General features: G+C 38.0%; 1 protein-coding gene across 1 annotated transcript in view; it reads right to left on the reverse strand.

Annotated features, from left to right (window-relative positions):
• The window catches only part of PAFAH1B1 (platelet activating factor acetylhydrolase 1b regulatory subunit 1), a 72,776-nt gene that overhangs the window by 18,007 nt on the left and 33,208 nt on the right, over window positions 1-21,561 (reverse strand). Inside the window, 3 exon segments of the mRNA XM_033848301.2 lie at window positions 401-436; window positions 438-476; window positions 779-863. Of these exon segments, the coding sequence (XP_033704192.1) occupies window positions 401-436; window positions 438-476; window positions 779-863 (160 nt within the window).

Raw genomic sequence — 21,561 nt, forward strand, 5'->3', positions numbered from 1 at the left:
ACCTATTGCCTTCACTTTATAGATAAAAATAAAAGGTCAGAGATGAAAATGACTTGTCTAAGAGCACACTTTAGTGCTCTTTCCCCAGCATCATATTGGCTCCATGTGTTCTTCCCATCTAAGTGCATAAATGGGTTCTTCAGTACCAATTCCTTGAAGTCAGGGTTGTGTTAGATTCAACTCAGCCAGTAGCCCTGGTTGCATAAATTACCATTTACCAGCAATGATCTGTATAGGTCATAATGCATAGAAATAATAATGCATAGAAATGTATTTTTATTTGCCTTTTCAAGGTTAAATATAATTATTAATGTAAAAGAATAATTTATGTTATGTTGATATTTTCAGTTTATATAATACTTTGAATACAACTAACTTAAAAGAAAAAAGACTTAGTTACCTTCTTTTGTAATCTAATAACAGATGTCCATTTTTTTTTCCAAAAGACCAGCATATTTCTTATCTAATTCTTCATTCTAGAGAAAAAAAATGAGAACATTAAAAAAAAAAAGGCAAAAATACAATAGTTCAAGCCATACAAACCATTCAAGCTCTAGGTTCAAACGTTACGAAAAATATCCTGATTATAAAAATAAATAAATAAAAACATCTGATTATACCAAAAAGGGGGGGGGAGGGTGAATACTAGGTTTAGTGTCAAGTAAACCACAATAACAAATGACAAGATCTGTGAATAACTCAGGTGACTGTTAACTAGGGATACCTAAGTAAAGTCCACTCATATATACTATGAGTAACTGTAAAAAGTCAAACATACCATATCTAATTCAGCTTCCTTTTTAAAAACTGAATATGCTTCTTCATAGCCATTTGAACGAAGATAATCTGCTATAGCTCGATTTCTGAAAGAAAACAAATTCAAATGACTCCTAATAAACTCTCATTTCTATTTTGAAGAAAGAATATTTTATTTAAAAACTCATAAATCTTAAGACACTCTTTTAAGAGTATTACCTTCTAAATCATACAAGTATTTCCCAAGAAAAGGAACCCCCCCCCAAAGCCTCTAAAACAGCTAATCCTGTCATAGTACATCCTTAAGATTATAACACTGTTCTTGAGCTTTTAGTTATGTTTCTAATGTGTTGCTTGCCTCACAAGCTGTAAGATCAAGATGTGGCTTATATAATTAGTTATCACTTTGTGACAGTAATGAAATTTAGTTTTGTAGGGAGAATTGTTCTGATAAAATTACAATTAGTATTTTAATTTTAGAGACAACTTTAAACCATGAGAGTGGGTAAAAAAAAGGTATAAGCTACAAACTTAGTATATTATTATAGAATGAGAAATTAATTTAGAATTAGAAAGAACTCAAAGGTTAGAGAAGCTGAATTAGCAAATGAATTTCATGCTCTCCTTATATTCTTTGAAGGCAAAAATCAGCTACCTGTCTCCTGAGGCAACCTATTCCAGTGTCTCTCAATTTTTTTCAGCCTAAGTCCCACTGTGATAGAAATAGTTGTTTCCTTAGTATTGCCTTTAAAACATTTCAAATTAATTTAAATAATTTAAAAGTTTATACATACACAAGGTTAAACAAACTTTAAATATATAAGTATACAATAAAGTGTGGTTTCCACCACTGACCTCCAATATTCCATCCCAGAGGCAACCACTTTACCAGTGTTTTGTGTATTCTTTCAGTGATAATCTACCTATAACTACATATCTTTGCATAGTCTTCTAGAGATAATTAATATGTGTTTTTAAAACAAACTGCAGTACACTACAGATAATGTCTTACACACAATGTCACATAAACTCATTTAATCTCAGCAATCATTCTTTATCAGATGTAAATCTGCCTCTTCAAAAAAAATATTGTATTCCATTACAGAGAGACATAGGCTTTTACTACTACAAACAATGCTGCTAGGACTATCCTTGTATAAATGTCAATGCTACTGCCCACCTAATGCTTTAGGAAATAAAACACTCTAGCAGTACTGTAGAATTGGTGGGACTAAGTTTTAATTCAATGGCATGTTAAGAACAAACAATGGAGAAAGATAATATGGAATTCGAGCAAACACTTCATATTCCAGGTAATTATTAGCATACCAAAGATTAAAGTACAATAACTAGGGACTTCCCTAGTGGCGCAGTGGTTAAGAATCCACTTGCCAATGCAGGGGAGACGGGTTCAAGCACTGGTCCAGGAAGATCTCATGTGCCGCGGAGCAACTAAGCCTGTGTGCCACAACTCCTGAGCCTGTGCTCTAGAGCCCGTGAGCCACAACTACTGAAGCCATGTGCCACAACTACTGAAGCACGCGCACCTACAGCCCATGCTCCACAACAAGAGAAGCCACTTCAATGAGAAGCCCGTGCACCGCAATGAAGAATAGCCCCCGCTCACCGCAATTAGAGAAAGCCCGCGCACAGCAACCAAGACCTAATGGAGCCAAAACCAAATAAATAGATAGATAAATAAATTTATTTGTTTTTAAAGTACAATAACTAGTGGAGGGGCCTAATCCCCCAAGTGATGGTATTTGGAAGTGGGGCCTATGTGAGGAGGTCACAAATGGCGTTAATGTCCTTATGGAGAGACTAGGAACCAGGAAGTGAGCCCTCACCAGACACCGAATCTGCCAGCTCCTTGGTCTTGGACTTCCTAGCCTCTAAACTGTGAGAAATAATCTTTGTTGTTTATAAGCCACCCAGTTTATGATATTTTGTTAGAGCAGTCTAAGAACAGACTAAGACAAAAAAGATATACATTTTTTAGGACATTTTGATAGCTGTTGTCAAACTGCTTCCGAGAGTTGTTACCAGTTTATACTCCTACCAGCAGTTGCCAATGTCATCCCTTTACCACCTTTACTTTTCAAACATTTGGGTTAGCATTTACTGACTTAAAACAAACAGTTGATGCCCTTTGATTCTGCTTATATAGCTTTTATGAAAGTGTAGACGTTAAATTTTTAAGATTCTGCAATATTTCCAAATTCTATGTGGCCTAACCCAACATCTATATTTTTAAAAAGATGCTGTGTGGTAAATGTGATTAATTAGAAAGATATAGGTAATTCCAAATGTGCATAAAACAGCACCTCAAAAGAGTTGTATGTTACATTTATACTTTTTATAAAATGTTAAATCTAATTTAAAAAACAATATTCACTGTCTCTTTTGATCCTAAAACCATCCTGTAGAAAAGTATATTACCCCTATACTATATAACTGACAGACTGATTTATCCAAAGTCACAAAACTAAGATGAAGTGAAATAATTTAGGATAATAATTCCAATCAACATTCATTAGGTAGGTGGGGAAGAAACCGGCTAAGTAGGTGGAATGCAAAACCTTCCTCCTTTAACTAGAATTGTTCCATTTTCATATACTTCCATATATTGTATTTCTTCATAAGTGTTTTAAAAGTGGATCTATACTGCAATTAAAAAAGCCTGACACTCAAAATTTTTTTATTGAAGTAGAGCTGGTTTACAATGCTGTGCCAATGTCTGCCGTACAAAGTGACTCAGTTATACACATACACACACACACACACACACATATATATACATACACACACACACATATCTATATATATATTCTTTTTTTAAATATCCTTTTCCATTATGGTTTATCCCAGGAGACTGGATATAGTTCCAGTCCTTGTTGTTTATCCATTCTATTTTTTTTTTTTTTGCGGTACGCGGGCCTCTCACTGTTGTGGCCTCTCCCGTTGCGGAGCACAGGCTCCGGCCGCGCAGGCTCAGCGGCCATGGCTCACGGGCCCAGCCGCTCCACATGTGGGATTTTCCCGGACCGGGGCACGAACCCACGTCCCCTGCATCGGCAGGCAGACTCTCAACCACTGCGCCACCAGGGAAGCCCTCCATTCTATTTTTTTTAAATTTATTTATTTTCTGGCTGTGTTGGGTTTTCGCTGCTGCAGCAAGTGGGGGCTACTCTTCACTGCGGTGCACGTGCTTCTCACTGCGGTGGCTTCTCTTGTTGCGGAGCACGGCCTCTAGGCGTGCGGGCTTCAGTAGTTGTGGCACACAGGCTCAGTAGTTGTGGCTCGCAGGCTCTAGAGCGCAGGCTTAGTAGCTGTGGCACATGGGCTTAGTTGCTCCGCAGCATGTGGGATCTTCCTAGACCAGGGCTCGAATCCATGTCCCCTGCACTGGCAGGCTGATTCTTAACCACTGAGCCACCAGGGAAGTCCTGTTTATCCGTTCTAAACATAATAGTTTGCATCTACCAACCCCAGACTCCCAATCCATCCTTCTCCCTCACACCCCCCGCCCCCCGCCGTGGCAACTACAAGCTTGATCTCTATGTCTGTGAGTGTGTTTCTGTTTTGTAGATAGGTTCATTTGTGCCATATTTTAGATTCCACATATAAGTGATGTCATATGGTATTTGTCTTTCTCTTTCTGACTTATTTCACTTAGTTTGATAATCTCTAGTTGCATCCATGTTGCTGCAAATGGCATTATTTCGTTCTTTTTTATGGCTGAGTAGTATTCCATTGTATATATGTACATCTTCTTTATCCATTCATCTGTTGATGGACATTTAGGTTGTTTCCATGTTTTGGCTTTTGTGAATAGTGCCGCTATGAACACAGGGGTGCATGTATCTTTTTGAATTATAGTTTTGTCCAGGTATATGCCCAAGAGTAGGATTGCTGGATCATATGGTAATTCTATTTTTAGTTTTTTAAGGAACCTCCATACTGTTTTCCATAGTGGCTGCACCATCTTACATTCCCACCAACAGTGTAGGAGGGTTCCCTTTTCACCACACTCTCTCCAGCATTTGTTATTTGCAGAGCTTTTAATGATGGGAATTCTGACCAGCCTACACACAAATTCTTGAAACCAAGAATGACTCATACTTTTAACCACTAAGCTTTTGTTTTGGTAACTGACTAGATCTGGGAGATGGGAGAAAATAGTTGATTTACAAGTTTCTGGTAGATGGTAATAACACTTACTTGGACAGGAAACAGGAGAAGAGGAGGAAGGAAAAAAGGGCGGGGCAAGAATATAATTAGTTCAGTTTTAAACCTTTTGACTTGAAGTAGCTATAAGATATTTAAGTAAAGATATATGATACAGGAGGTAAATGAATATACAGGTCAGAAGCTTAAAAGATTGATCTGACGTAAGGAAAGGATTTAGGAAAATTACTAAACAGGTAGTAGTGATTCAAACCATGTAAATGGTGAAAGACACTTTGGACGAAGTATAATGGGAAGAAAAAAGGAGACTAGAAAGTAAATGATGGAACCTTGACAGATACCAATAATTATGAAGCCATTAGGGAGTGAAGAAGCCTAGTATGAGAATTAAGAGATGTCAGCAAGTCAATGTAGAAGGGAGTTTCAAAACAATGGAAATGGCTAACAATGACAAAGATTTGAGAGAGGTCAAGTAGAGTCTAAAAAGTGTCCAAACAATCTGGCTACCAAGAGGTCCCTGCTGACTTTAGCAAGTGCAGTTCCAGAACTTAAAGTAGCCTCAGTATTCCACTCCACAGTAAGGGTTCAAATGAGCACTCTAAAATACTGGAGTTGGGGAGGAGCAGTGAGATTTGAGAATATCAGGGATGCATTCTCCTTCTATCTAATGAAGGTTAAATGTTAACAGTATTACTTGTTAAGAGTTTAGAAAAAGAGCTATTACATAGCATTAAAATATCATAATACTGAACTACCAAAGGGCAAGGGATATATACAAAAATATGGCAAATAAATTAAAACTGAAGTTTAAGCGAGTATGATACCATTAGGGGTAGTACAACATACTGATGATGTACAAAGTCTACAACCCAGTCCCAGAAGAGTCTAGTCAATTTTATTTCCACATCAAATATAATTTAGACCTCTTAGTCACACTTCTGACCACAATGTCAGGTGAGTGGTGTTGACAGAGTCAAAAAACTTAAGTCAGGTTCCCATGGCCAGATAACCTTGGCACTACTGCCCCTGTTACCTCATCACTCAATATCTAAGCTAACTATCTGATCCAGAGAATGTGGAACCTCTAACTCAGGCAAGGTGTACCACCATCACTTAAAGTAAGAATAAATAAGACTGAAGAATCTCTTGGTTCTAACAGCCTAAAAGGTGCTTCTAGAGTTTGCTACTAATTTCAATTGTTGACCTAGAGTTGATTTTCATCAGTTTTATTAGGATGGAAGATTTATCCCCTTGGAAACAAGTGGACATCAAAGCACAAGTTTATAATAATCTCTCAAAGAAACTTCGTACACATGAGTTAAATAAATCTACTAAGCCTTAGGAGATGAAGAAAAACAACTATCACTAGAATCAAAGAAAAATTCATGCAGAAGTGCAACATTCTGAGTAGAACCAAAACCAGTAACCCCATGCAGAATCAGAGAAAATGGTTAAAATCAAAAGAATGAACTGAGATGAAGGACTTTTATGTATGAACAAACAGAATTGGTTAGACAGAGTTTAGGCTTACATATGGAAGAGTACCACATTGGATATATTCTACTGCTGTCCTTTGAAATTATTATAATAACAAATGAGATTGTGTTTGTTTTTCTAAACTATTTCAAGTTTATTAAAATGCAAGGATTATATTCTAAGCATTTTAGCTGACTTTTTTTTCTTTTTTTTTTTTTTTTTGCGGTACGCAGGCCTCTCACTGTTGTGGCCTCTCCTGCTGCGGAGCACAGGCTCCGGACGCGCAGGCTCAGTGGCCATGGCTCACGGGCCCAGCCGCTCCGCGGCATGTGGGATCTTCCCAAACCGGGACACGAACCCGTGTCCCCTGCATTGGCAGGCGTACTCTCAACCACTGCGCCACCAGGGAAGCCCTTAGCTGACTTCTTACACTCTCTTCATTGTTCTTATATCCCTAGGATAATTTTTGTAGCTGTGGTATCAGTCATAACATAATATGCCACAGTACCAATCCATACACACCCTCACACTCTTATAAAGGGAGATAAGAGTTTCAAAAGTTTTTCTAAATGCTATGAACTGCTAGTTAAACAAAAACAACTCTAAAAAGATTGGATAGCACCAACAATAGCACCAACAATAAAGGCGGAATACTTCAGGGTCCCCTGCATCTCTTACGAATATAAATTGAAGCAAAGGGTATTACAGAGCATGCGTTACAGGAGACTGAGATGGAAGCTGTTTTTCACAGGTAAAGAAACTGAGGCTCACAGAGCTTAACTGATATTTTTGGCTAATAAATGGTGAAGCTGAGAAAAAAAAATTTGGCCTTTTGAAACCAAAATGGCAATGACAGTATTTCTTCAAACTGTGTACTCTATTTTGTTTATTTATTTTTTGTGGTGCGCGGGCCTCTCACTGTTGTGGCCTCTCCCATTGTGGAGCACAGGCTCCGGACGCGCAGGCTCAGCGGCCATGGCTCACGGGCCCAGCCACTCTGCGGCATGTGGGATCTTCCCGGACCGGGGCACGAACCCGGGTCCTCTGCATCAGCAGGCGGACTCTCAACCACTGCGCCACCAGGGAAGCCCTAAACTGTGTACTCTAGCATTCTAAGGTTGAATAAAAATGTTCTAGGAATTCTATAAATAGTTAAATTTTATTGTTTATATGAGGAGAAACAAGGTTAAGTCAGTAGCTGACAAACAGATGTTTTCTTACCAGGCCCATCAGAAAAGATACACTGATCTCACATATTCAAGAATGAGGAAAGCAATGGAGTTAATGTGCACTGTTCTAAAAGTTTGCAGTGGCCCAATGACTGTGGGATGTCTGCAGGGTTAGGAGGGCACACCACTAAGATAATGAGAAGACCCAGCAGGATCAAGCATACACGTTCACACCCCCAGAAGTACATCATCATCTTTAGTGCCCTGTTCCAGAAGACAACCCTCACAACACCCCAGGCTATGCCATTTTAGACAAACACCAAGATGAACTAAATAGTACTGGGGAAGATGTGAATAAAGTTCATTTCAAGTGCAGAGACACTACTGCAGGTCATTCCATAAGCTGCTGCCATAGGATATTAACCAAGTCTTAGACAGGTAGGTAACATGACTTCTTAAATATGCTACAGCCACCCACTGAATCTCTGGGGAAAGGGGAGCACTGATATGATGAGTTCCTGGCCATAGGTCTTATACCTCTCCAACCTTATGGGCCCTGACAAAGGGTTACAATGATCATCCTTCATCATCACACTTGAAGATACTTACCCCAAAAGGGTAGTCCAGGATTCAACTACTACCAGTCTTGGGACAAGTATAAGCACAGCAAGAGGGTACAATGAGACCTTATTCTGGCAGTGATGAAGTAAAGGAAAATAAAATTTGGGTGAGCCAGGGTGAGTGGAGCTTTATCTTCATCATTAAGCAAAAGAATATGCTCCTGGTATACTAGCCTGTCAGTTACCATTTCTCTTCAGCAGAGATCTGGGTCTGAGGTAACATCCATCCCTCACTCTCCATACCACAGCAGCAATAAAATGGTATGTAAGTATACCATGTTGGATTTCTTTTAAAAAGGCAAAACCAAAAACATGAACACACAAAAAAAGCATTACTACTTTTCATTCTCATATTTAGATGAAATTTTTTGAGTAATGGAACGACAACAAAGCAGAAGGCCCCACTGAACAGTTCAGTTTTGATCCTCCCCCTTGTTTATGTCTTCTTCTTTACTCTTTTAATCTGTTAAGGAAAGTAACCTTACTGGGCTTCCCTGGTGGCGCAGTGGTTGAGAGTCAGCCTGCCGATGCAAGGGACACGGGTTCGTGCCCTGGTCCGGGAAGATCCCACATGCCGTGGAGCGGCTGGGCCCATGAGCCATGGCCGCTGAGCCTGCGCGTCCGGAGCCTGTGCTCCGCAACGGGAGAGGCCGCAACAGTGAGAGGCCCGCGTACCACAAAAAAAAAAAAAAAAAGTAATCTTACAATAACGTAAATGAAGGTGTGATTGTGACATCATTTCACACTAACTGGGTCAGCCTCCCAATTATGTTGTTTCAAATTAGTGATACACATGTGTATTACTGACTGACATTAAAAAGAAGTTGCGGGCTTCCCTGGTGGCACAGTGGTTGAGAGTCCGCCTGCCAATGCAGGGGACACAGGTTTGTGCCCCGGTCCAAGAAGATCCCACATGCCGCGGACTGGCTGGGCCCGTGAGCCATGGCCACTGAGCCTGCGCGTCCAGAGCCTGTGCTCCGCAGCGGGAGAGGCCACAGCAGTGAAAGGCCCGAGTACAGCAAAAAAAAAAAAAAAAAGGAAAGGTCTTCATTAACATTAAAAAAGATATTTCTTATTCTTTCGACAAAATTCAACACCCATTTATGATAAAAACCCTCCAGAAAGTAGGCATAGAGAGAACTTACCTCAACATAATAAAGGCCATATATGACAAACCCACAGCAAACATCATTCTCAATGGTGAAAAACTGAAACCATTTCCACTAAGATCAGGAAGAAGACAAGGTTGCTCACTCTTACCACTATTACTCAACATAGTTTTGGAAGTTTTAGCCACAGCAATCAGAGAAGAAAAAGAAATAAAAGGAATCCAAATTGGAAAAGAAGAAGTAAAGCTGTCACTGTTTACAGATGACATGATTACTATACACAGAGAATCCTAAAGATGCTACCAGAAAACTACTAGAGCTAATCTATTAGCTCTAAACTAGAGCTAATGAATTTGGTAAAGTAACAGGATACAAAATTAATGCACAGAAATCTCTTGCATTCCTATACACTAATGATGACAAATCTGAAAGAGAAATTAAGGAAACACTCCCATTTACCACTTCAACAAAAGGAATAAAATACCTAGGAATAAACCTACCTAAGGAGACAAAAGACCTGTATGTAGAAAACTATAAGACAGTGATGAAAGAAATTAAAGATGATACAAACAGATGGAGAGATATACCATGTTCTTGGATTGGAAGAATCAACATTGTAAAAATGACTATACTACCCAAAGCAATCTACAGATTCAATGCAATCCCTATCAAACTACCAATGGCATCACAGAACTAGAAAAAAAAAATTTCACAATTTGTATGAAAACACAAAAGACCCCGAATAGCCAAAGCAATCTTGAGAAAGAAAAACAGAGCTGGAGGAATCAGGCTCCTGCACTTCAGACACTACTACAAAGCTACAGTAATCAAAACAGTATGGTACTGGCACAAAAACAGAAATATAGAGCAATGGAACAGGATAGAAAGCCCAGAGATAAACCCACGCACATATGGTCACCTTATCTTTGATAAAGGAGGCAAGAATATACAACGGAGAAAATACTGCCTCTTCTACAAATGGTGCTGGGAAAACTGGGCAGCTACATGTGAAAAAATGAAATTAGAACACTGCCTAACACCATACACAAAAATAAACTCAAAATGGATTAAAGACCTAAATGTAAGGCCAGACACTATCAAACTCTTAGAGGAAAACATAGGCAGAACACTCTATGACATAAATCACAGCAAGATCCTTTTTGACCCACCTCCTAGAGAAATGGAAATAAGAACAAAAATAAACAAATGGGACCTAATGAAACTTAAAAGCTTTTGCTCAGCAAAGGAAACCATAAACAAGATGAAAAGACAACCCTCAGAATGGGAGAAAATATTTGCAAATGATGCAACTGACAAAGGATTAATTAATCTCCAAAATTTACAAGCAGCTCATGCATCTCCATATCAAAAAAAACAAACCACCCAATCCAAAAATGGGCAGAAGACCTAAACAGACATTTCTCCAAAGAAGATACACAGACTGCCAACAAACACATGAAAGAATGCTCAACATCACTAATCATTAGAGAAATGCAAATCAAAACTACAATGAGTTTTGCATTAGAGAAATGCAAAACTACAAAAACCTCACACCAGTCAGAAGGGCCATCACCAAAAAATCTACAAACAATAAATGCCGGAGTGGGTGGAGAAAACGGAACCCTCTTGCACTGTTGGTGGGAATGTAAACTGACAAAGCCACTGTGGAGAACAGTATGGAGGTTCCTTAAAAAACTAAAAATAGAAGTACCATATGACCCAGCAATCCCACTACTGGGCATATACCCTGAGAAAACCATAATTCAAAAAGAGTTATGTACCACAATGTTCACTGCAGCTCTATTTACAATAGCCAGGACATGGAAGCAACCTAAGTGTCCATCGACAGATGAATGGATAAAGAAGATGTGGCACATATATACAATGGAATATTACTCAGCCATAAAAAGAAACAAAATTGAGTTATTTGTAGTGAGGTGAATGGACCTAGAGTTTGTCATACAGAGTGAAGTAAGTCAGAAAGAGAAAAACAAATACCGTATGCTAACACATATGTATGGAATCTTAAAAAAAAAAAAAGGTTCTGAAGAACCTAGGGGCAGGACAGGAATAATGACACAGATGTAGAGAATGCACTTGAGGACACCGGGAGGGGGAAGGGTAAGCTGGGATGAAGTGAGAGAGTGGCATGGACTTATATATACTATCAAATGTAAAATAGATAGCTACTGGGAAGTAGCTGCATAGCACAGGGAGATCAGCTCGGTGCTTTGTGACCACCTAGAGGGGTGGGATAGGGAGGGTGGAAGGGAGACGCAAGAGGGAGGAGATATGGGGATATATGTATATGTATAGCTGATTCACTTTGTTATAAAGTAGAAACTAACACAACATTGTAAAGCAACTATACTCCAATAAAGATGTTAAAAAAAAAAAAAGCTCAAACTCAAAAAAAAAAATACATCTCTTATTAATATTTTAGAGATTTCCCTGGTGGTCAAGCAGTTAAGACTCCACGCTCCCAATGCAGGGGGCCCGGGTTTGATCCCTGGTCAGGGAACTAGATCCCGCTTGCCTGCTGCAACTAAGAGTCCACATGCTGCAACTAAAGATCCTGCATGCCTCAACTAAAGACCTGGCCCAGCCAAATAAATAAATATTTTAAAAAATGTATTTTAAAAAGAAACCCCTTAAACCTTCAACCAACAAATGTTAATGGTAAAGCACTAGAAATATTTGCATTAAAGTTGAGAACAAAAAAAGCATGCTAATAATCACTTTTACTTAAAATTGCTCAGAAGTGATCTATCTAAATAATAGATATAAAAATGGAAATGAGATTAAGATATGAGAAAAATGGCTGAAAGACAGGACAAAACAGATTATGAAGGACATGCAAGGCAAGAAAAGGTAGTTTAGTTTAAGTGATATTTTTCAGACTTACTTATCAGAAGCATATAGGAAGATTAGATGGGATACTAACTAAATAAAGGAAGAGCATCATAAGTTAGCCAAGCCCTAAAGCATAAAAGTAAAAAGTAAAGATCCCTTAAAATCAAGTCATAGTCACAACAAGCATCCTCAGAATTACCTGGCTAAATACAAGTTCCATTTGCTGACGGAGCATAATTTTAATTCTGCACTGAACAGCAAGATAGTCAATGATCTACAATACAGCTAATAATGGATTTGTATTTTTAGAACTGGTATGGGTCAAGTGGTTGTCATTCCAGTGCTGCCTGATGAATCATTCACTTGTTCCTGGTCTCCTTTTCGCACACTCAAATACCTAATTGCATCCCACCTTTCAGTTGACCTTCAATCTCACATAGACAATAGGAGCCACTCAGCATATAATTTTCTCAACTTCCTTAATAGTATTTGTGGCACTGCCTTCCTCTCTTTTACAGTATGACTTCTCTTCTAATACAATCCTCTAGAATACAATAAAAAATTTCAGTGAAATGAAATGTCATATGACACAATAAAAGCTTTGTATGAGTTCTATAGAAAAATCAACAACTTTGAAATTGATGACCACATCTTTACTATCTTTAGAGATGCCTACATTTCACTCTTCCCTACAAATGTCAAAATATAGTTTTTGAAACATTCAGCAATTTTATAATTTTGGTTTAATTTCACAAATGAAGTATGTGTTTTTGTTTACTAGGTTATTGTTTTGACAAGTCTAACATTAACAACAGGAGAAAATACCAGTACTCCTAAATTATAGTTAAGTCATTATTTGTTATCTGGAATGATGAGAATATGATGCATTCTACTGAATGAAATATTTCAATTAAAAACTTACAAAGAATAAAAAGATTAAATATAACACAAACTGAGAATATTTTAATCTTCCTTTGAAGACTCAGAAGGCATCATACTCTTTCACCCCAAGGAAATATGGTTACAGGTTTCATTATTATCAACCTTTTAAAGTTTAAAAAGCAGCAGAACCTCAAAACATAAGCCAGATGAAAGCAATATATTAAGAAGTTTATGTTTAAATATATACTTATTTTTATAGTCAAAGAAAATACATAGCTTTTAAAAATAAAAATTTGAAACTGAGAGGATATGAATTAGTTACAGTCTCATTTCAGTCCCAGCACCCAATTCGTGTATTTTACTTTTCCTACCCAGTATTAGGAAGATTCTAATTCACAGAGGTAGTAGTGTACTCCCATGTACAATTTTAAGTGTGTAGGGAAGTACAGATCTTTACTTTTTTTTAAAGGCCAGGACAGAACCACTCTTTAATAGATATTAAATATATACAATGTTCAAATGTATGCAGAAGAGAAACTTGAACACCTCAACTAACTGAAGAGGTTAGTTTTTTAAAGCAAAACACAGCTTAAAAATATATTATAGTAACAAAAAGACACGAAGGAACCTTAAATGCACATTGCTAAGTGAAAGAAGTCATTCTGAAAAGCCTCATACCACGTGATTTCAACTTTTGGAAATGGCAAAACTACAGACACAGTAAAAAGATCAGTGGTTGCCAGGGGTTTTGGAGAGAGGAAGGAGGAATGATGCAAGCACAGGGGATTTTTAGGGCAGTGAAGCTGTCTACAGGTAAAGCAGAATTTAAGAGAAGGGTAAAGAGAATTAGCTTTACACGAGCCAGCCAGAATTAGCTAACAGAGACAAACAATAAATTATCCAAAAAAGCCTTGAGATCACTTGAGGAAGATTAGCTCACCTGGGAAGGTTGTGGAAAGCTGAGGTAAAACGCCCCAAGGGCAAAGGACTGTACTAATATGGTAGAAAGGTGTACTAAGACAGCACACTCAATTTCAAGCTATGCCAGCTTTGTCTCACTTTTTCCCACGAACAGAACTGCCCTAAAAAATGCCACAAAGGACCCGTGCAAACTTTTTTAAGAGGAGAAGAGGAAAAGTAGCAAAGCAAGTAAAATAGAGAGAAAAGCATGCTTTAGAGAGGAAGAATAACCCCTGGAAGCAGCAGAAAATTATAGATGAACACTCCATTCCTTCAAAAAAAATCCAAGGTAACATAAAACTAAAAATAAATCAAAACAAAAGGAATCCAAAAAGACATAATACGATATAACCAAATACTGATATAATAAGAGCAAATGTTCTTAAAATACAGAATATCCAAAACCTACCTTGGTGAACATGAAGATAAGTGAACAAATACTATGGATACCCTAGGCAGAAAAGCAAGGAGAAACAGGCTGACCTAAAGCTTCTCCATTGCAACCTATAATGCCAGAGAATATTAATTATCTATAGTTTTTTTGTTTAAAAGAAAATCCATTAAATTTTTATTTTATTTACACAAAAAGTAAATATATTTGCTTTCTAAAATACTGAAACAATACTGTCAGAAATCTTCGTTCTACCTTTATCCAATTTCATTCTTCTCTTCAGAGGTAACCACTGTTCACAGTTTAGTGTATATCCTTTCAGGCCTTTATCTGTGCATCTACACAGATATAGGCACAAAAGAAATGCATAGTTGTGTGTGTGGGTGTTTAACAGAAATGTATCATACCATCTTATTTAACAACCAGATTATTTGACTGAACAATAGATTTTACACCTCTTTATGTGTAGATACACATAAATATACCACATTTTTAAGCCGATATACAGTATCCCATAGAATGGATGTACTATATTTAACATACCCCTAATGATAGACCGTTTTAGGTTGTTACCAGTTTCTTACCACTGAAAACAATGCAATAAACATACATAATTTTACACAGCTATCCATACAGAAATATTTGCATATGTGCTAAAAAGAGCTCTTTATAAAGAAAACTGTTAAATCAGAGAACATATTTTAAAAGATACTGTCAAACTGACCTTTAAAGAAATTATAACAATGTATACATCCATCCGGTACCTGAGAGAAGCCATTTCCCTTCACCCTTGCTAGCCAAGGTTATCATCATTTTCATTTTGGACAATTGTTTAAAGAACAAACTGTATCTTGTTTTGTTTACAGATGTTAAATACTATGTCACATGTTTACTGGCCAATTTTAAAATTTGTTTTGTTTGTGAATGGCCTTAGTAATATTTTTTCTTTTTTCTACTGGTAGTTTGTGATAATTTTTTAATCAATTTTTAGGACTTCTTTATATACTCTAGATGCCATTCCGTTGTTATATGTGTTGCAGATATTTTCCACAGCAGGTCGCTTGTATTTTAATTTTGTTTTAGGTCTTTCTTCTTATAAAAATTTTCTAATTCGATATAGTCAGATTTACCACTTCTTTTGTTTTCCACATTTGGTATCTTTAGGAGGTCTTTTCCTACCAAAAGGCTGTATTTTCTTCTACCATTTCTATACCACAATTATTTATTTATTTATTTATTTATGGCTGCGTTGTGTCTTCGTTGCTGTGCGCAGACTTTCTCTAGTTGCAGCAAGCTGGGACTACTCTTCGTTGCGGTGCACGGACTTCTCATTGCAGTGGCTTCTCTTGTTGCGGAGCACGGGCTCTAGGCGCGCGGGCTTCAGTAGTTGTGGCATGCAGGCTCAGCAGTTGTGGCTTGCAGGCTCTAGAGTGCAGGCTTAGTAGTTGTGGCACATGGCCTTAGTTGCTCCATGGCATGTGGGATCTTCCCAGACCAGGGTTTGAACCCCTGTCCCCTGCACTGGCAGGCGGATTCTTGACCACTGTGCCACCAGGTAAGTCCTCTACACTGTAATTTTTATGTGTTTAACAACATTTGGGCTTTTACTTCATCTGAATTCAAGTTTATCTTAACAATGTGCTGTACTAACACTATTTGCTGAACAGTACATCTCTTCTCTATTGATGTGAAAAGGCACTTTTACCATACGCTTAATTTCTATGGATAAATGGGCCTGTCTCTGAACTTTATCTGTCCCCTTAACCTATTTGCCTAGTCCACAAATATTTTACTTACCACCTTTGTATTAATGTTTGGATATCTGGTACAATTAGTTGCTTTCTCATTAATCCTTTATAATTTTTTCATAACCATTTTTCTCTTCCAGATGACGTTTCAAATCAAGCTGGTCAAGTTCATGAAAAATTCTGTTTGGATTTTGATTGGGATTCTATTTAATTTTATTAATAATATGAAAGTTCTGACACCTTCCCATTATTCACATTTTTCACTAGAAACAGGGCAAAGTAATCTTTTCTACTATATTACCTGATAACAAAAACAATTTATTTTTGAATGCCATCTTGTTTATGGCCACCATACGAAACCCAATCATTCTATAGTTGATTCTGTTGGATTTCCTACGTAGATGCTATCACCTACAAATATATCTGGTCTCTTCCTTTCCTGTAGTTTTATCTAATTCTTTTTGTTGCCTCACTGCATTGCCTAGAATCTCAAATAAAGTTTAAATGGTAGCAGGAACGTAGGAATTCTGAACTTCTTCTAGACTTTAATGGAAATGCACTTGATATTTCTAATGTTTGCTTTAAATTTCTGGCAACAAGCCTTAATCATGTTAAGAAAATATCCTATTCCTTATTTTCTCAGAAACTTCTAACAATCAGGATTATTAAAAATACTATTTCTGTATTTCCTGGATTGATCACTTTTCTCCTATTTATTAATATAGTAATTACACTAACAGGTTTCTAAATATTGAAAAATCTTTGCATTCCTGGGATAAATCATACTTGGCCATGATTAACTTTTCTCATATGCTACTAGATTCAGTTGTTATATTATTTAGTATCTTTATATCTGAGTTCACGTAAAAAATTAGTGTGTAATGTTTGCTGTTATTTTCCTTTTGCCTGGTGTCGCTATCAGGGTTATTCTATCTACCCTTACAAAATGAGCTCCTAAGTTTTCCACCTTTTTCTATGTTCTGGAATAGACAACATAATCTGGGAAGTTACTGGTCCTTAAAGACTTGACAGAAAGTCTAGGCTTGAAAATCGTCTGGACTTGATATCTGTAACTATTTTCACCATTTCCTCTACAGTCAATTATTCAAGTTTTCCACCTCTTCCTGAACAAATTTTATCATATATATTTTCCTAGAAAATCACTCAGGTCATTTAGATTTTCAAATCTAATAGGATAGAACATTCTCATAATTTTGAAAATCCCCTGAGTTCATTTTATGCTGCCTTTCTCATTACTATATTGTTCATTTGTGTCTTTTTTCTTTCAGTTTTGTCTATTTTTTAAAAAACCTTTTCATATTTACATACTCTGTAACATCCTTTTTTTAGACTTTATTTTTTAGAACAGTTTTAGATTTACAGAAACAAATTGAGTAGGTAGTGCAGCATTCCCATATTCTCCCAGCCCCACTGCAATTTCCCCTACTATCAATTATTTTTATTAATTTTTGGCTGCGTTGGGTCTTTGTTGCCGCGCGCAGGCATTCTTTAGTTGTGGTGAGTGGGAGCTACTCTTCGTTGCGGCGCGCAGGCTTCTCATTGCGGTGGCTTCTCTTGTTGCAGAGCACGGGCTCTAGGCACGTGGGCTTCAGTAGTTGTGGCTCGCAGGCTCTAGAGTGCAGGTTCAGTAGTTGTGGCGCACGGGCTTAGTTGCTCCGCAGCATGTGGGATACTTTCTGGACCAGGGCTCGAACCCGTGTCCCCTGCATTGGCAGGTGGATTCTTAACCACTGTGCCACCAGGGAAGCCCCAGTTTTGTCTATTTTTAAAGCTAGTTTTTAATTTTACCAAACAAGTTACCAAGTTATATTTTCTATTTCATTAATTTCTGCTCTTATTATTAATTCCTTCCCTCTGCTTCCTTTAACCTTATTTTCCTTTTTTCTTGAATTGAATGTTCATTTCTCATCTTTGTTTTCTTTTTTCTTAAGAGTAAAGACCATCTAGTTTTCTGTATGCTATGTAGGCTATATCCCTGAGGTGAGTACCCTCACTATTACTGATTTCTTCACTTCCTAAGTTTTATTTTTCTCTCTTTATTCCACAGTTATTTAGAAGTATATTTTTAAATGTTCACATGAATAGATTTCTCTTTTCTCTCCTTTTGCTATTAATTTATATTTTTATTGCATTATGGTCAGCAAATGAGCCCTACGTGATTTCTGCTTTTTTGGAATTTGAGATTTTCTTTGCAGTCTAATGCATGGCAATTTTTTTTCCTTAATATTTATAACTCTGATTGGGAAAAATGTGTAATCTAAAAATTGTTCACTTTTCATTTGTCATTCATTTTGGGAGCAAGAAAAAATTAGTCTCTAGCATGCAAAGACCCACAGAGGTCTACTTATGAGTCCATCTTCAAAAAGGTACATAATGACAAAATCTACCCAACAACAGAGGAATCAAAATAAGAATACAGGGGCTTCCCTGGTGGCGCAGTGGTTGAGAGTCTGCCTGCCGATGCAGGGAACATGGGTTCATGCCCTGGTCCGGGAAGATCCCACATGCCGCGGAGCAGCTAGGCCCGTGAGCCATGGCCGCCGCTGAGCCTGCACGTCCGGAGCCTGTGCTCCGCAATGGGAGAGGCCACAACAGTGAGAGGCCCGCGTACCACGCAAAAAAAAAAAAAAAAAAAAGAATACAAGAATGGTCCAAACTCATCAAATTGTACACATTAAATAGGTACAGTTACTTGTATATCAATTATACTTCATTACAGCTGTTAAAAAATACAAGAATGGTAAAGTTGTGGCACAAAGGAACTAGGGGTGAACATCAAATCAAACAGTACAAATATTATCAACCAGGACAACATAAAAGTAACAGACTTCCTTCATCTTTCATAGGGGGAAATCAATGTGTAAAATTTGATTAAAAAAAACAATAGAGGGCTTCCCTGGTGGCGCAGTGGTTGAGAGTCCGCCTGCCGATGCAGGGGACGCGGGTTCGTGCCCCGGTCCGGGAAGATCCCACGTGCCGTGGAGGGGCTGGGCCCGTGAGCCATGGCCGCTGAGCCTGCGCATCCGGAGCCTGTGCCCCGCGGAGGGAGAGGCCACAACAGTGGGAGGCCCACATATCGCGAAAAAAAAAAAAAAAAATAGAGGTATAAGTTTATTTTGCTATAAGTAGCTATTAGATGAACTAACAACAGATAGTACCATTTCCAAACTCAAAGAAAGGGTGACAAAAAGTATTAAAAACAGGTTGTAAAGTATAATTCTATCTTATAACTCTTAAGGAAAAACAGATGTTCATGTAATTTTTGTAAAAACATGAAAATATGTGAAAAAATTATAATATACAGAGGTGATAGTGGACACTTCTGGAAAGTGGGACTGAGAAAGTAGGGGGTTATGTTTACTTTTGACATATATTAATTTTGGTAATGGAATTTTGTTTAATGAATAGTGAACTTAAAGTCAGAAAACTGCCTCTATTAGTGTCACAAAATTGGATAATTTTAATTTCTCCCATCCTCGATTTATCTATAAAATAAAGATGTTTGTCATAACCACAAAAATGTTTTCATGTTATTATTCATGTTTATATGCCCTAGAGTAGTAAGAACACAGAAGGCAGGCAATACACATTTGCTGAGCTGAATCACAAATTACCTGTTTCAAGTTTGTTAAAATTAATTTCATTTCTTTTCCAAAAACACCTCAAAGAATTTTACAGCCTGCTATCCAACCTTCAGAAATGCTAAAATGTTACAAAGGCTAACAGAGGTGCCAAAAAATATCTTACTTGTAAGAGGTACATAAACATTTGTTTCTTGCTATCATAGTAAATATATGTGCACATCATTTTCAAAAACAGGAGAAAAAGCAAATCCCTTCATTTTATTTCCTTACTAAAAATTGGAAGACACTAAATCTACTTCCCAAAATTACATTTAGATCTGTAAGACAATTTTTTTTTGCTTGATGAGCCCTTTTAAGTCAATTCTTATCTCAAATTCTATAAAAACTTGGCCACCTGAAATTAGGTTCTCCCCTTCTCAACTGATTTTTAGCCAAATTACAAGCTCTATTCTTGGGCCTTCCCCGGTGGCGCAGTGGTTAAGAATTCACCTGCCAATGCAGGGGACATGGGTTCGAGCCCTGGTCCGGGAAGATCCCACATGCCGCGGAGCAACTAAGCCCATGCGCCACAACTACTGAGCCTGCGCCCTAGAGCCTGTGAGCCACAACTACTGAAGCCCGCGTGCCTACCACAACAAGAGAAGCCATCACAATGAGAAGCCCGCGCACTGCAACAAAGAGTAGCCCCCGCTCGCGGCAACTAGAGAAAGCCCGTGTGCAGCAACAAAGACCCAACGCAGCCAAAAATAAATAAATTTATATATATATACACACACACACACACACACACACACATATATATAAGCTCTATTCTTGGCCATGTTTAAATATTCATCCTGATTATGAGGGTAATAAGCATGACTTGCAGTCAGCTCACACAGGTATCTAGAAGAAAAGGATCTGAAGTGACTTAGAAACAAGAATGATTAAAAACCAGACATGCCTTCAATAATATAAAAGTACATTTGTAGGCTTATAAAAGTACATTTGCAGGCTTCCCTGGTGGTGCAGTGGTTAAGAATCCACCTGCCAACACAGGGCACACGGGTCCAAGCCCTGGTCTAGGAAGATCCCACATGCCGCGGAGCAACTAAGCCTGTGTGCCACAACTACTGAGCCTGTGCTCTAGAGCCCGCGAGCCACAACTACTGAAGCCCGCATGCCACAACTACTAAGCCTGCACACCTAGAGCCCGTGCTCTGCAACGAGAAGCCATCGCAATTAAGTCCGTGTACCGCAAGGAAGAGTAGCCCCAGCTCGCCGCAACTAGAGAAGATGGGAAGGGGATGTGATGCAAAACACAGAAACTGAAACACTAGAACACATGAACCCAACTGTATTTCAAATGAATGATATAACTACATGAAGAGTGAAGAAAAAACAGTACAAAACAAATCCACGTAACTTACAAACACAGTATTTGATTATATACTCTCAGTCTTGGGCAGGATGGATGGGGGGATAACTGCATACAAACTCTGGACCCTTTCCAGGAGATTTGTTTTTTGTAGTAGTATGTAAAATAGTAAAACTATTTTGGAAGTATGACAGCCCTCCTAGAGGACAGTGGCAACATCTGGAGATATTTTTGGTTGTGGCACCTAGTGGGTAGAAGCTAGGGGTGTTGCTAAACAACCAAGAGCGTACAGGACAGCCCCCACAGCAAAGAATTATTCGGCGCAAAACGTCAACTGTGCAAAGACTGAGAAACTTTAGTACACATATGAGCTAGGGGGTCTGTATATGTGTTAATACATACATGTATGTCCTAGTTCTGTCTACTTAAAGGGCCCAGAAGCAAAGA

The sequence above is a fragment of the Tursiops truncatus genome, chromosome 20, assembly GCF_011762595.2.
Source record: "Tursiops truncatus isolate mTurTru1 chromosome 20, mTurTru1.mat.Y, whole genome shotgun sequence".
Classification (NCBI taxonomy): Eukaryota; Metazoa; Chordata; class Mammalia; order Artiodactyla; family Delphinidae; genus Tursiops; species Tursiops truncatus.